The sequence below is a fragment of the Spinacia oleracea genome, chromosome 3 (assembly GCF_020520425.1).
Source record: "Spinacia oleracea cultivar Varoflay chromosome 3, BTI_SOV_V1, whole genome shotgun sequence".
NCBI lineage: Eukaryota > Viridiplantae > Streptophyta > Magnoliopsida > Caryophyllales > Amaranthaceae > Spinacia > Spinacia oleracea.
Genome location: NC_079489.1, coordinates 2813983 through 2825999, shown reverse-complemented (window position 1 = coordinate 2825999; position 12017 = coordinate 2813983). Strand labels below are relative to the sequence as shown.

At 39.0% G+C, this 12017-nt stretch overlaps 1 protein-coding gene across 4 annotated transcripts; it reads right to left on the bottom strand.

Annotated features, from left to right (window-relative positions):
- Positions 1-4136: 4136 nt before the first annotated feature.
- Positions 4137-11305, bottom strand: LOC110784160 (receptor-like protein EIX2). Of its 4 annotated transcripts, XR_002532265.2 has the most exons (6): positions 10981-11305; positions 10784-10826; positions 10620-10675; positions 5171-5306; positions 4711-4794; positions 4137-4573 (listed from the first exon to the last, which is right to left on the bottom strand). XR_002532265.2 is itself a non-coding variant. In XM_021988587.2 (4 exons), exon 4 carries the CDS (start codon positions 8007-8009, stop codon positions 5607-5609), a length of 2403 nt encoding a protein of 800 aa, XP_021844279.2. In that variant the 5' UTR covers positions 8010-8202; positions 10620-10675; positions 10784-10861; positions 10981-11304; the 3' UTR covers positions 5395-5606. The 4 variants fall into 4 exon arrangements, 3 of the variants coding, with proteins under 3 accessions (XP_021844279.2, XP_021844278.2, XP_056694306.1); XM_021988587.2 differs by lacking the exons at positions 4137-4573; positions 4711-4794; positions 5171-5306 and adding an exon at positions 5395-8202 and having other exon boundaries at positions 10784-10861; positions 10981-11304; XM_021988586.2 differs by lacking the exons at positions 4137-4573; positions 4711-4794; positions 5171-5306 and adding an exon at positions 5395-8202 and having other exon boundaries at positions 10981-11304.
- Positions 11306-12017: the final 712 nt, after the last annotated feature.

The window sequence follows — 12017 nt, the reverse complement described above, 5'->3', positions numbered from 1 at the left end:
TTTAGCGGAACATCCGAACAGGGATCAGCATGGATCAGCCTATCCAGGGCCGAGGTAGAAGTAGAACCCAAAGTTGAGTGGCGCCTCTTCCTCGTCAGACCTTGCTCGGGCTGCTCCTCCTCACCAGCAGAGGGAACCTCCTTCTGAACCTCGGGAACCGCAGCTTCGGGGCCCGAGAGATCTACCATCTCCTTGTCTGGACTCTTCTCTCTCTCGAAAGGAAGATCAGCAGACTCCTTCTTCTCCTCAGCTACCTCAGGGACATCCGAACCAGGAACAAAATCGGCTTCAATCGCCTCCATCACCTCGGTGATATCCTGGATTTCGATCCCCAAAGCAGCAGATGGCTTCAGAGGAGAGGGGATGATATCTTCCTCGATCAGCGGCTGGTCCACGGGCGGCGGTTCTGCAACCACCACACTCTTTAACTTCTGCCCTGGCAAGGGCATGAAGTGAAGAAGATTCTTAGGAGGAGGCATGACTTCCGAAACCGCTTCCTACACAGCAAGCGTTCAAAGATCAGTTTCGGAAAAAGGGAGAACGGGCTACAAAAAAAAAAAAAAAAAAAAAGAGTGCTGAGAACTCCAAGGCAGAACAAATACCTTCTCCGAGGGCTGAGAAGCCTTTGCTTTCTTCGGATGCGTGGAAGGCCTCAAAAGAGTGCTACCCTTCCTTTTGCGTTGATCCTAAAAAGGGGAGACCAAGGGTCAACAAATATAAAAGAAGTAGAAGGAAGAAATAGAGAAAAAAAAAGCGTGAAGTACCCGGTTCCTAGATAAAGAGATATCTATCCGAGCCGGAGATGAAACCGAAGGAACGGCACGCGGCACAGCGTCAGTCCCAGGACCCTAAAAAGATGGTCCAGGACCAAGACGTTAGCCGACGGCCAACCGAAAAGAAGAAGACAAACAGAAAATCGAGCCTATAAATGAACACTCACCGGGTCCGAAGTTGTCTTCAACACAGGAAGCACAACCTTCACAGGAACAGCTTCAACAGAGGAGGCAGAATCCCACGGATCAGCTCGAACTTCGGATATCCGAGCAACCCCCGAAGGAGACAACACGTAATCCTTCAGGCGAGGATTACGAGGGTTATCTTTTCCGAACTTGTACTCGGGAGCCGGGTCGTGAATAGTCTTCAAATCCAAAGAAATGCCCAACTTCTTAGGATCAATGCAGCTAAAGCCGTACTCTGCAAAAACAAAGCACAAAATATGTCAGCAAAACGAAGCAGGAAAGAGAAGGACAAACTCACTGAAAAAACGGTCTCAGCCGAAAGACACCTACCCCTGTCAAAAATCCTGCTGAGACCGGCAACAGCAAGAATGTCCTCCCGCAAAATGTAATTGAGATTCGGGAGCCAGCTAGACGGCAGTCGATAGTTATCCTCTTGAGCCAAGAACCACTGGAGGAGGTCCACATAGTGGCGATGATTCCGATCTGGAGCTGCCACACCCCTCATATCAGGATCAGGAGCCACGAACCACTTCGGAGGACGATAAAAGTTGGGATGCTTCGGATCCGTCGGCACACGAACGAGCAACCACTCCGTCTTCCAATTGTGGTCGGAGCTAAGGTAAGGGTACGCCGTGATGTAGTTCGGCTCCCCCCTCTTTCGGGACTTCTTGTTGACAATGGTCCACCAACCATACCCATCACCCTTGGAAGCATGGTTGAGAACCAGATCGTGAAGATCCCGAAAAATAGCGACAGAACAAGGGAAATTGACGAAGTCACACACCCATCTAAATCCGATTATGTGCCTCATAGATTTGGGTGTGAGCTGGGCCAAACTAATGTTGTACGACACCAAAAGCTCGGATACGAACGGATCCAAAGGAAAGCGGAGACCATTCTCCAAATGATGAGTGTACACGGAAATGAACCCCCTCGGTGGATGAGTCACCCGAGGACGCTCTTGTTCAGGAAGCTCGCACCAGTACCCCAAGGCATGCTGAATTCCGCATAGCTCCTCGGCCTTCCGATGATAATTCCCCAACTTCGCTTCCACCAACCAGTCACCGCTGACCGATTTCTCCAACGGACCGTCGATCTTGGTGGTCTCGTGCAAAATTGAGGCATACCTGCCCTTCGGATCAGCTTCCGTCCAGTGAACTGGAAACTCGGGGTAACGACGACGAGCACCCGAAAAGCCAGCTCTCTCACCAGAGGTTGCGCGTTCAGACACGCCAGACCCACCAACTACATCGTCTTCGGAAGCATCCCAACCAATCGAACGCTTCTCCAACGGCCTCGCCGAAGGCCGACCCCTCGAAGTTTTCGGTAACCTCCCCGAAGGCACGTTCTCCCTCTCACTAGAGGAGCCAACGACGAACTTGCTTTTGCCCCTATTCTTTGCCATGGTCGCGAAATCTCGATCTAGGGTTTAGACTGAGGGGTAGAAGGAAGAACGAAGAAAAAAGGAGAACTCAGAAACAAATTACCTTTTTCCGAAGCGGAATTCGCCGATAAAACGAACAACACAAGTTCCCGAAGTCTAAAGTTGGCCGAATTTCGTAGATCTGAAGAAACAAATTGCACTGCGATCGCCGGAATTTAGAGAGAGAATGGGTTTGAAAGAAGGAGTAAAAAGTTCGAAAAGAGCAAAGCACCCAGTATTTATAGAAAAGAAAAGGGGCGCATCAACTTCCTCAACCCACGATCTCCACGACACAATACAACTCCCAACACTTGTCATCAATGCAAATCATCCCTTTTCAAAAAAGAGAGGGAACTTTCGGACTTCTGACAGCTGGAAACCCACCCATTTAATTCTAAATGGACCGGGTCTGGGGGGGCATGTTGTTTGGGCTCCCAATTGATTCTCAATTGGGCCACTAAGTCCAAAGCCCAATGGCTCTAAACAAACAGCATCAAACCTACCAATGGCTAGTCAGCCATCCATCAAGGCCCAAGGCCCAAAAGCAATAAATGACCTATGGGCATTTATTATGCAAACACTATAAATAGGCCGCCAAGGCTCACACCTCAAGGTACGTCCAATTTATCGCCTTAAGACTACTCTTCTAGAGAACTTCTCTCTAGAATCCGAGCATCGTTCTTACTTAGGCATCGGAGGGGCTTTCCTCGGAAACACCCCCGAGGCTAGTGACTTTGCTCTTGTGCAGGTGAATTCGGACTCTACCCATTCAAACAAGCAAGATCTTCAACACATACAAAAGGGCCTTCATTCGAAGCCCATTGTTTCCATATTTACAACACCGGAACAAGTTTTTATTAGATTAATTAAATTAAGATAAGTTCAAAATGGCGTTTCAATAAAATTAAAGAAAGAAGTTCAAAATGAAAAATATATCTGAAGTGACAAAACAATAGAATAGATGCCTTTGAGTCTTGAGTGCACGGCATAAACTCCAAATCACTACGATCATGCATGCCTTAGAGATGGTTTTTAGTCTTAGAGTATGGTACTATGATTGTACGATGTTAGAATATGTCTTACAACGATTAAGTCTCCTTTTGAACAACCCAACACAGGTATATGTCATGAGTTAGAGTTATCTTTCCAAATCGATCTAGAGATCAAATAGTTCTTTATTAAAATATTAAGATTTTTCTACCTTTTTTGTAACATGTATAATAGGTTATAAAATCTAACTATTTTAGTTTCCAAATATATTCATGACACATAAGCGTGCCATGTCACTATTGTGACACGACTTAAAGGTCGCATGTTGCGACCTTTATCATTTTCGTTATTTATAAACTCTTTATGTCGTAATCTAATTGTATTTTATAACACGTATTCCTCAAAATCAATAAGTTATAAAAATATTTTTACATTGTTTAGTCTCCATAAGTCATACAGAAAAGGGAGGTCATTCTTTAACTAGTTGGATAACCCCCAAACTCTCCCTATTACTACCTCCGTTTCACAATACTTGCATCATTTCTTTTTTCACGTATTCCAACACGCTTCTTTGAACATTAATATCTTTAATTGCGTGTAATTAAAAATTATAAAAACTTGATATTTGGAATCCTCGCATTGATACGAATTTAACAATATCTCACTTGACTGTTTATTCTTACATAATGTGAAAGAATGATTGTCAAAGTTTGTTAATGAATAGTGTCCAAATGAAAAACGATGCATCTATTGCGGAACGAAGGTAGTACTCAATATCTATTCTCAATAAGCCGAATAAGTTGATCAAATCAACTTCACTGGAATACAACAAATCAACATGCCAATATTCAATAACAATTCCACTTTCAAATATCAGCAACATTCAATAAATAAGAGACTAATTAAGCATCCCAAAATATTTGAGGGAGCTGTTTATGAACATCAATCTTTTGAGAGCTCTGCTACTGTTACAGCGCACACGGTACCTTCTTCTTCCCTGCTTTTCTTGCAACTACAACGAATCAAGAATTCGAGAGCTCCTTTCTTAATGACCAAAATGGCACGCGCATATCCAAATTTAATACTACGTAGGAGGTTGTTCATAGAAGAAAAAAGAACAAGTATATGCTATGCTGTTAAAACAATACCACACTAAGTTCTGATTGCAGGATCAGCACCCTGTTTCTTCTTGAGTCTTCCCCTATGTGAAGTTGTGAACAAGTGTATATGTAGTGAGTAGCAAACTTTAACATAGTTGGCTAGCCATATTTTGGAAAATAGTTTAAACTTTGGAAAAAGAATAATGAAACCTTAATTAGGAAACATTACATAACTAACCTGCTCAAGAGACTTCTACCCCAAGGTGGCGACAAGCTATAGACATACACGAACATCCTAAAACCTGTGCCACGAGCAAGCTACCTGCATAGAAAATGTCTTTAACAACAATCAAAGATGAATAAATATGCCTATGTATATCCAACAAAGAACTTTTTTCTTGTTTATTACCATACTAACAGAGGACTGCAACTTATGTTATAAGAGAAAAGAATTTGCAGCCATATTATGTCAGAGTGCTGCATCACCGTACATTATACTTCATCAATAGAGAAAAAAGTAAATACAAAGGTACCACACTTGGTGTACAATAGGAAGGGGAGAACCGAGTTGGATAAATGTCATACAATAAATATATGCTACTATACTACCTTATTTATTCTTTAGCTTAGCTATCCTAACAACAATGGCCACATACAACCAGTCTTGCGCATTTTCAACACGCCTAAAGAAAGCATACCTACAACTCTTCCATTTCAGCAGCAAAGTTCCTACAACACACCAAAACCCGGGTAGCAAATCCTGACATCACGACCACATCGCCTCATGCATATCCTCGTCTTCTCCATCTTGGTTGCCTTGATCTCCTGAACCATCTGGGGAATCATTATATATGTTTGATTATTTCATTCAAGAGTAGAAAATTAAGTTACAACTTCTAATATCTGTTGACAAAAACAAAAATGGCAGCAAATAAATCACTTGGGGTGCTGCAGCCCAGTAGTCATTTTATTTAATAGAAGGCCAAAAGGAAATTACAGGATTTACAGACATACCATACTTGGTGTACACACATCACGAAAACAAAACCAAGTTGGAAAAATACTTTACTGAATTTAACCATTTTTACACAATTACACATACAACAACGCCCACATACACCCCGGGATATATTATCATATGAAGCGTCTCATAAGCTTAGGAACTCGAACAACAACGGCCACATACAACCAATCCTGGACAAATTCAACACGCCTAAAAAAAGCATGCCTCCAACTCTTGTTCAAGAACAGAGTCCCAACAACACACCAAAACCCGGTAGCAAATCCTGACATCACAACCAGGTAGAACCACATTGTCTCATGCTTGTCCTCACTTTCTTCATCTTCGTTGTTTTGAGCCCCTGACGAACCATTGGTTGAGTCGTGGTTGCTTTTGCATTTCTTGGAAAGTGGGTCTCCGCAGAGATATGGATTGCCTGCGTAACTCAAAGGGTCATTGAGGGTTTGCAACTGGTTTCCGGTTGGGATTTGACCAGAAAGATTGTTGTAGGACAAGTCAAGGAATTCCAAGGGAGAAATTGCACCCAAGCTTGTTGGGATTGTGCCATGGAGTTTGTTCCTTGATAAATCAAGAGATTCCAAGGATTTTAAACCACCTATGCTACCAGGGATGTGTCCTGACAATTGATTGTAAGATAAATTCAGACCAACCAACGAAGGTAGATTTGTGATTTTTTCAGGAATGCTACCAATTAGTTTGTTGCATGAAAGGTCGATGTTCACCATGAACCCTATGGTCTTTGTATATTCACGATCAGTTCCTTTGATAATCTCATTGACGTCGGCCATCCTATTAAAGCCAAATACAGATGGATGACGCAAATTCATCTCTGTAAGGTTGCTGAGGCAGGAAGGGATGATTCCAGTTAAATAATTGTGGCCAAGGTCCAAGATTTGAAGCTTAGACAATGAGCACAACTGCTCAGGGATACTACCTTCGAGTTTATTATTTCTCAGCCGAAGTATTTGCAAGCCTGGAACATTTACTCTAGTAATGAATGTTGGTATCTCACCTGAGAGGTTATTTTCACCAACATCCAAAACTTCAAGATTTGAGAGGTTAGCTAAGCAAGAAGGAATTCGTCCACTCAACATATTGTCACTTAAACTAACAAAATCCAGAGATGAAAAACTCCACCCAACATGTGCGACTCTGAAGCAAGGGATATCCCCTGACAGATTGTTGAAGGCGAGATCAACAAATTGAAGGTCCGAAGATTCACCCAAACAACGTGGAATTGTCCCTGACAGCCTATTCTTGCGAAGCATTAGATAACTCAACAATGTAAACTGACACATAGACTTTGGGATTGAACCATTTATCTGGTTATTAGATAGGTCGAGTAAAGCCACATTAGGCATTTCATGATATAAATGTTCAAGAAATTGCCCTGAAATAAAATTATCGGACAGCTTAACAAATGTACCAGCATGATAATTGATCTTAGTTCTACGACTCGTATTCATCATATATTGGCAAGATAATGAATTATTAAAGAGATAAAAACTTACAAAGTTGATGGGAAATATGAGACATCCAGTAATTTGGTTGTTACCAAGATACACGTCAGTAAGTGATTGCATTTCATGGAACCATTTTGGCAACGGCCCATGAATCCCAGCATTAGACAATGCCAAATAACTCAGACTCTTTTGTGTTTTGAGCCACTGAGGGAATGGACCATTGATTCTGCAGGTTCTAGCAGAGAATGTTTGAAGTTGGAAGGGAGGCACCCAATCAGAAGAGAAGTTAAGAGTTAGGAAGGTTCGACTAATATCCAGATATGTCAAGTTATGTAGATTGCTTACAACGCTCCAAATATCTCCTCCTTCAACACTAGTGAAACCAGCGTCTCCTAAATCCAAGTGTACAAGGCTTTTATGTTCACCTAGCCAAAGTGGGATTTGGGTTCCAAAATTATTAAGTGAAAGGTCAAGGTATTCAAGGGAGGTCAAGTTTTGAATAAAAGATGGAATTTTCCCCTCCAAATTGTTTGAATTGAGAACTAATTTACGGATAGATATTGGATGTGAAGCAATGGATAAATTCTTCAAGTTCAACTGGGTGGTTAGTAAGCTACACAAAGATAAATCCAAGACTCTTACAAAAGGAAGTGGCTCAATAAGTGAATCTATCAAGTTATTGACCTGACTTAAATTCATACCTCCTAAACCTAGGTGACGCAATTGCCGAAGATTAGAAACCCATTTCAAACTATGTGTAAATAAATGGTGTTCATAATCAGTGATAACAATTGATAGATCGAGGACTTGCAAGTTAGTGAGATTACCAAGTTCATCAGGAACTTTTCCACAAAGGGAAGGCATCATATATGAGAGGTTGAGATACCTGAGTTGCTTCATTGAACCCATGAATTTCGGTATCTTGCTATAACTGAAGTTGTTGATGCTTACATCGAGATGCTCAAGATGATTCAACTCCAACAAATATACCAAAGATGACTCTATGTTTCTAGCTTCAAACAAGTATATGTAGAGACTTGTGTAAATATTCATTGAGTAATTTCCATGGAGACGGAGTTCGACAACGTGGCCAGTAGTAGGATTACACTTAACCCTACGCCAGCTGCAGCAATCCTCGCCTTCCCAAGAAGATGAAACAAATTGGTCATAGAAGGTAACACTGCTCTTGAAGTCGAGCAGTGCCTTCCTTTCAGCAGGCTTACACCCCAACTTCAGCAAATGACTGCTGTTGGAGTACATGCCACAACCACACAACTTCATATTATCAATAAAAAAAACAAAAAAGAGAATAATAGTAAGCAAATAATAGATTTGCAATTTACCCATTTTTTTTTTGCTAGATTATTTTTTTGTGAAGAAAAATTATACAGCTCCTAGTCAGACTTTATAGACAACCTTTCACTCTCACCGTGTAGGGTGGGGGGAGAAAGAACATGTTTTTATTTTTAATATGCCTAATAAATATCTTTTCGTGGTAGCTCTTGTAAGTTGGCCCTCCATCATATTGTTTAGGATTATTTTGTTAAGATTATATTTTGGCAAGTGTTTGATATTAGGATAGTTTCCTAATGGTAGTATGTTAGAGCAACTCCAATGATTAGTTACAACTTACAAGGTGGTGTAGCTAAATTTGTCACATCAATTTTTTGTTACAATGGTTTTAAACTACAATGATTCGCAATTGGTAGTTAAACTACAATAACTTGTAGCTCCAACTTTTTTTAATATACAATTTATTTATTTTACTTTTTCCACGTTTTTTTTTTCTTCAGCTACCTCCTCAAAAGAACTACAATATCTTGATACTTAGCAGCTGATTACATAATTTTTGTACCAACGGTTGGCTACCCACAAATATATTTTATTGTTCTGAAATAGATGCAACGTTTATAAACGTAAATTCCGTACAAACAGTTGTCTAACCGCTCATAAACGTATACCCAATGCTATAAATTCTATATATAATCTCTATATAAAGGAAGGCTACTGGTCTTATAAGTTGGTCATTTATCCTATATTTCTTCAATATGTGTCAGCTCACATACATAAACTAAGTACAGAGTAACATAGTAAACTCATGGTACAGAATAACTATATTTCATGAGAAGTTCTCATGAAATACTTATTTTCCTATATACTCAACAAACCAGCATTTTGTACTTCTCATGAAACTGAAAAAATAAATCTGCATTTACAACTTACAAGAGCATCAATAAACAAGCTCTAATTAAGTCGACAGACTACATAGGAGAAAATGAGCAAAGGTTTCTTTCCAAGTCAATATAATGTCACTTTTGTGAGATCTTTTGACAAGTCTAATAGATGCTTAATTGTTGTCCAAGCATATTGAAGGTTATCAACTCATGACCATTTTAGCCAAAGAGTTTCTCCGTATGAAGCACGGCCACAGGCCCACAGGTAGAAAAATAGAGTCTTCTTCTGATTGTATTTATTCTTCAATAAAATGTTTATTCTACTTTCTATATACATAAATCACGGTCAAGTCCCCATCATCAAGTTGCATGCATTGTCTTCTTCAACCCTTGTTAATTTGAATATTCAACGTGGTGCCCAAGATTTTTAAGGCAAAGAGAACAGTAATATACAGTTATTTATTATTATTATTTCTCTTTGCATTTTATTATTAACAAACCGAGTTAATATTTGGGGAAAGTCAAATATTAACCAACCTAATAACATTTTACAAAATAATATTTGTTTTTATTTAGTAGTAGAAGATGATGGTCAATGTAAGATAAGTTAATTTTTAGTGTCAAAAGTCAAAATAGTGCAACTATTTAGAAACATATGTATTATGAGTTTATCACCCGTCGTATGTACATAATTATTTATAATCTTATCCTCTCTAATATTATTGAAATTTATGTGGAAAATTAATCCTATCCAACTTTTTTCTGTAACACTTGGCTCAGAAAAAATGAGGGAGTTTTGGAAATTGGAAGTCAAGCAGCCAAGCAGGTCAAGCAAAAATGGGAGGGACAAGCCAAGAAAATAACCTTACAAAGCCCAGCCAAACGACGAACGTACATTACTCGCAAAGTTTCTTAGAGTTCAACAATAAAAACAACTCCTCCCCAGTTATAATATCCTAGAATAGCATGTAGTTCCTCTATCATGTATGGTTGGTTTTTCTACTTGTACGTTTAATATCAAAAGGCCTACCTCACAGAGGAGACCTTGACTTGGAATAATGAAAGGTTTTAATTTGAATGACTTGTGGATGTCTGCTAATCTCTTGAGAAACTATACAGGCTGAAAAGACAGAAAAAATCAATGTGCAACAAACACAAAATGGCCAAAGAGTTTCTCCATCAATCATGGGGTGGAAAATTTGAGTGAAATCCAGACCCACAAGACAATTACATGTACCTTGCTAATAGGTTCATGGATTAGATGTAGAGTTAAAATATGGATGTGTAAAGATAGACTTGGTCTCCAGAAAGATTTTGACGTACTAAACAAGTTAGAAATGTATACCTAGTTTTTCTAGATAGCCTAATCTCTACTCCGTATAAGTCATTTTAGAGAAGGTACCAAAGCTTCCAAATTAACAGACCAAATCAGTCAGGCATAGTGAATCATTGTGATAATGAAGCAGAAGAGGGAACTCGGGAAACTTACTGCGTTACTAGTACTCCTCCATCATCTCCTATGAAACGCTGTCGTTTGAAATTGAACTGGCAAGAATTTCAATTGAATCCAGCAAACAACAATTATCACAAATTTTAAAATTAAAGATCGCAATGTAGAAATACTAATTACTAAAATGAATAATTGAAGATTACTTGATCTACAGAATAGCATGTTCTTCGTCTTCTCTTTGTTTTTCTGCGTCGATAAAACGATAATCAAAATCGGAAACCCTAGAAATATTTTGTTAAGAAAAAAAGGGAAAAAAAAACTGAATTACTTCTTTTTCAATTGAGCAAATTTAAGCAGAAAAATATGATCAATTGGTGTAATCCAAGGGGAATTTGCTTACCGTTTCTGAATTGCTTCTTCTTCAAGTCTTCAACGCCATTAAATTGCAGCTAATGAAGTCCTCAATTTTCCATCTCAAAGACTAATCGATACTTTTTGTTGCCTTAAACAAGTGATCGGAGGTTAGAGATGTATATTTTCATATTTTAATCAGCATTTTCACGAAATTGGAGTGAGAATTTAGACGAGTTCATGTTATTGGAGTGAGAATTTAGGTTTCTAGGGTTAGGATTTGATCGGAATTGAACAGAAGTTTAACCACCGCGACGATGAGTGTTTTTAGTGTTTAGGGCTTTAGGCGGTGAATGTTTGGCGGTAAAATAGACTGCATCACGGCTTGCTATTTTAGGGTTATTTGGTACATGAAAATGAGAATTTGTTTAATTTTTTAATTTTTTTGTGTTAGCACTCGGTTCATTCTTAGAGCTAATTCGGATTCGGGACAAGTGGAAATAAGAATTTGTAGATGAATTAAATATTACGGAGTACAACTTGATTAAATAAATGGAATCATTATCTACATACAAATAAAGCTATTTTGATCCATTTATTTACAATAATTTCAAATAATATAAAATACGGATATTTCATGAAATGCCCTCGAGTTTTTCCATAATTCATTAAACGCCCATCAAGTTTCAATAATTCATAAAATACCCCTCACAATTCGTACAAATACCCAACATACCCTTACTAATAACGGACCGTTAGTCTGCCGTTAGCCAAGTTTTCTATTCACCCAAATGCCCCTATTCTGAAACTTATTTCACCAAATGCCCCTATTGTGAAACTTATTTCACCAAATGCCCCAAACTTAAGTATAGCTATTTTGATGTTTCAGCGACTAGTTTTTGTGTTTGAAAGGTAGCTATTGGTCACGGTTGACTATAAAAGCCCCTTTGCTGAATGTATCTTGTAAGTTAGATGTTATTTTGATTTGCTTTGCTAATTTCATAAGATTTTTGTCATGAGTTTTCTTTCAAAATCATCATCCAAACCCAATGAGTCCACATGTACTAGAGTACCTACCAATTTTTG

Coding starts and splice junctions, on each gene's coding strand:
- LOC110784160 (XM_021988587.2), bottom strand. CDS start 8,009: ATGAATATTTACACAAGTCTCTACATATACTTGTTTGAAGCTAGAAAC.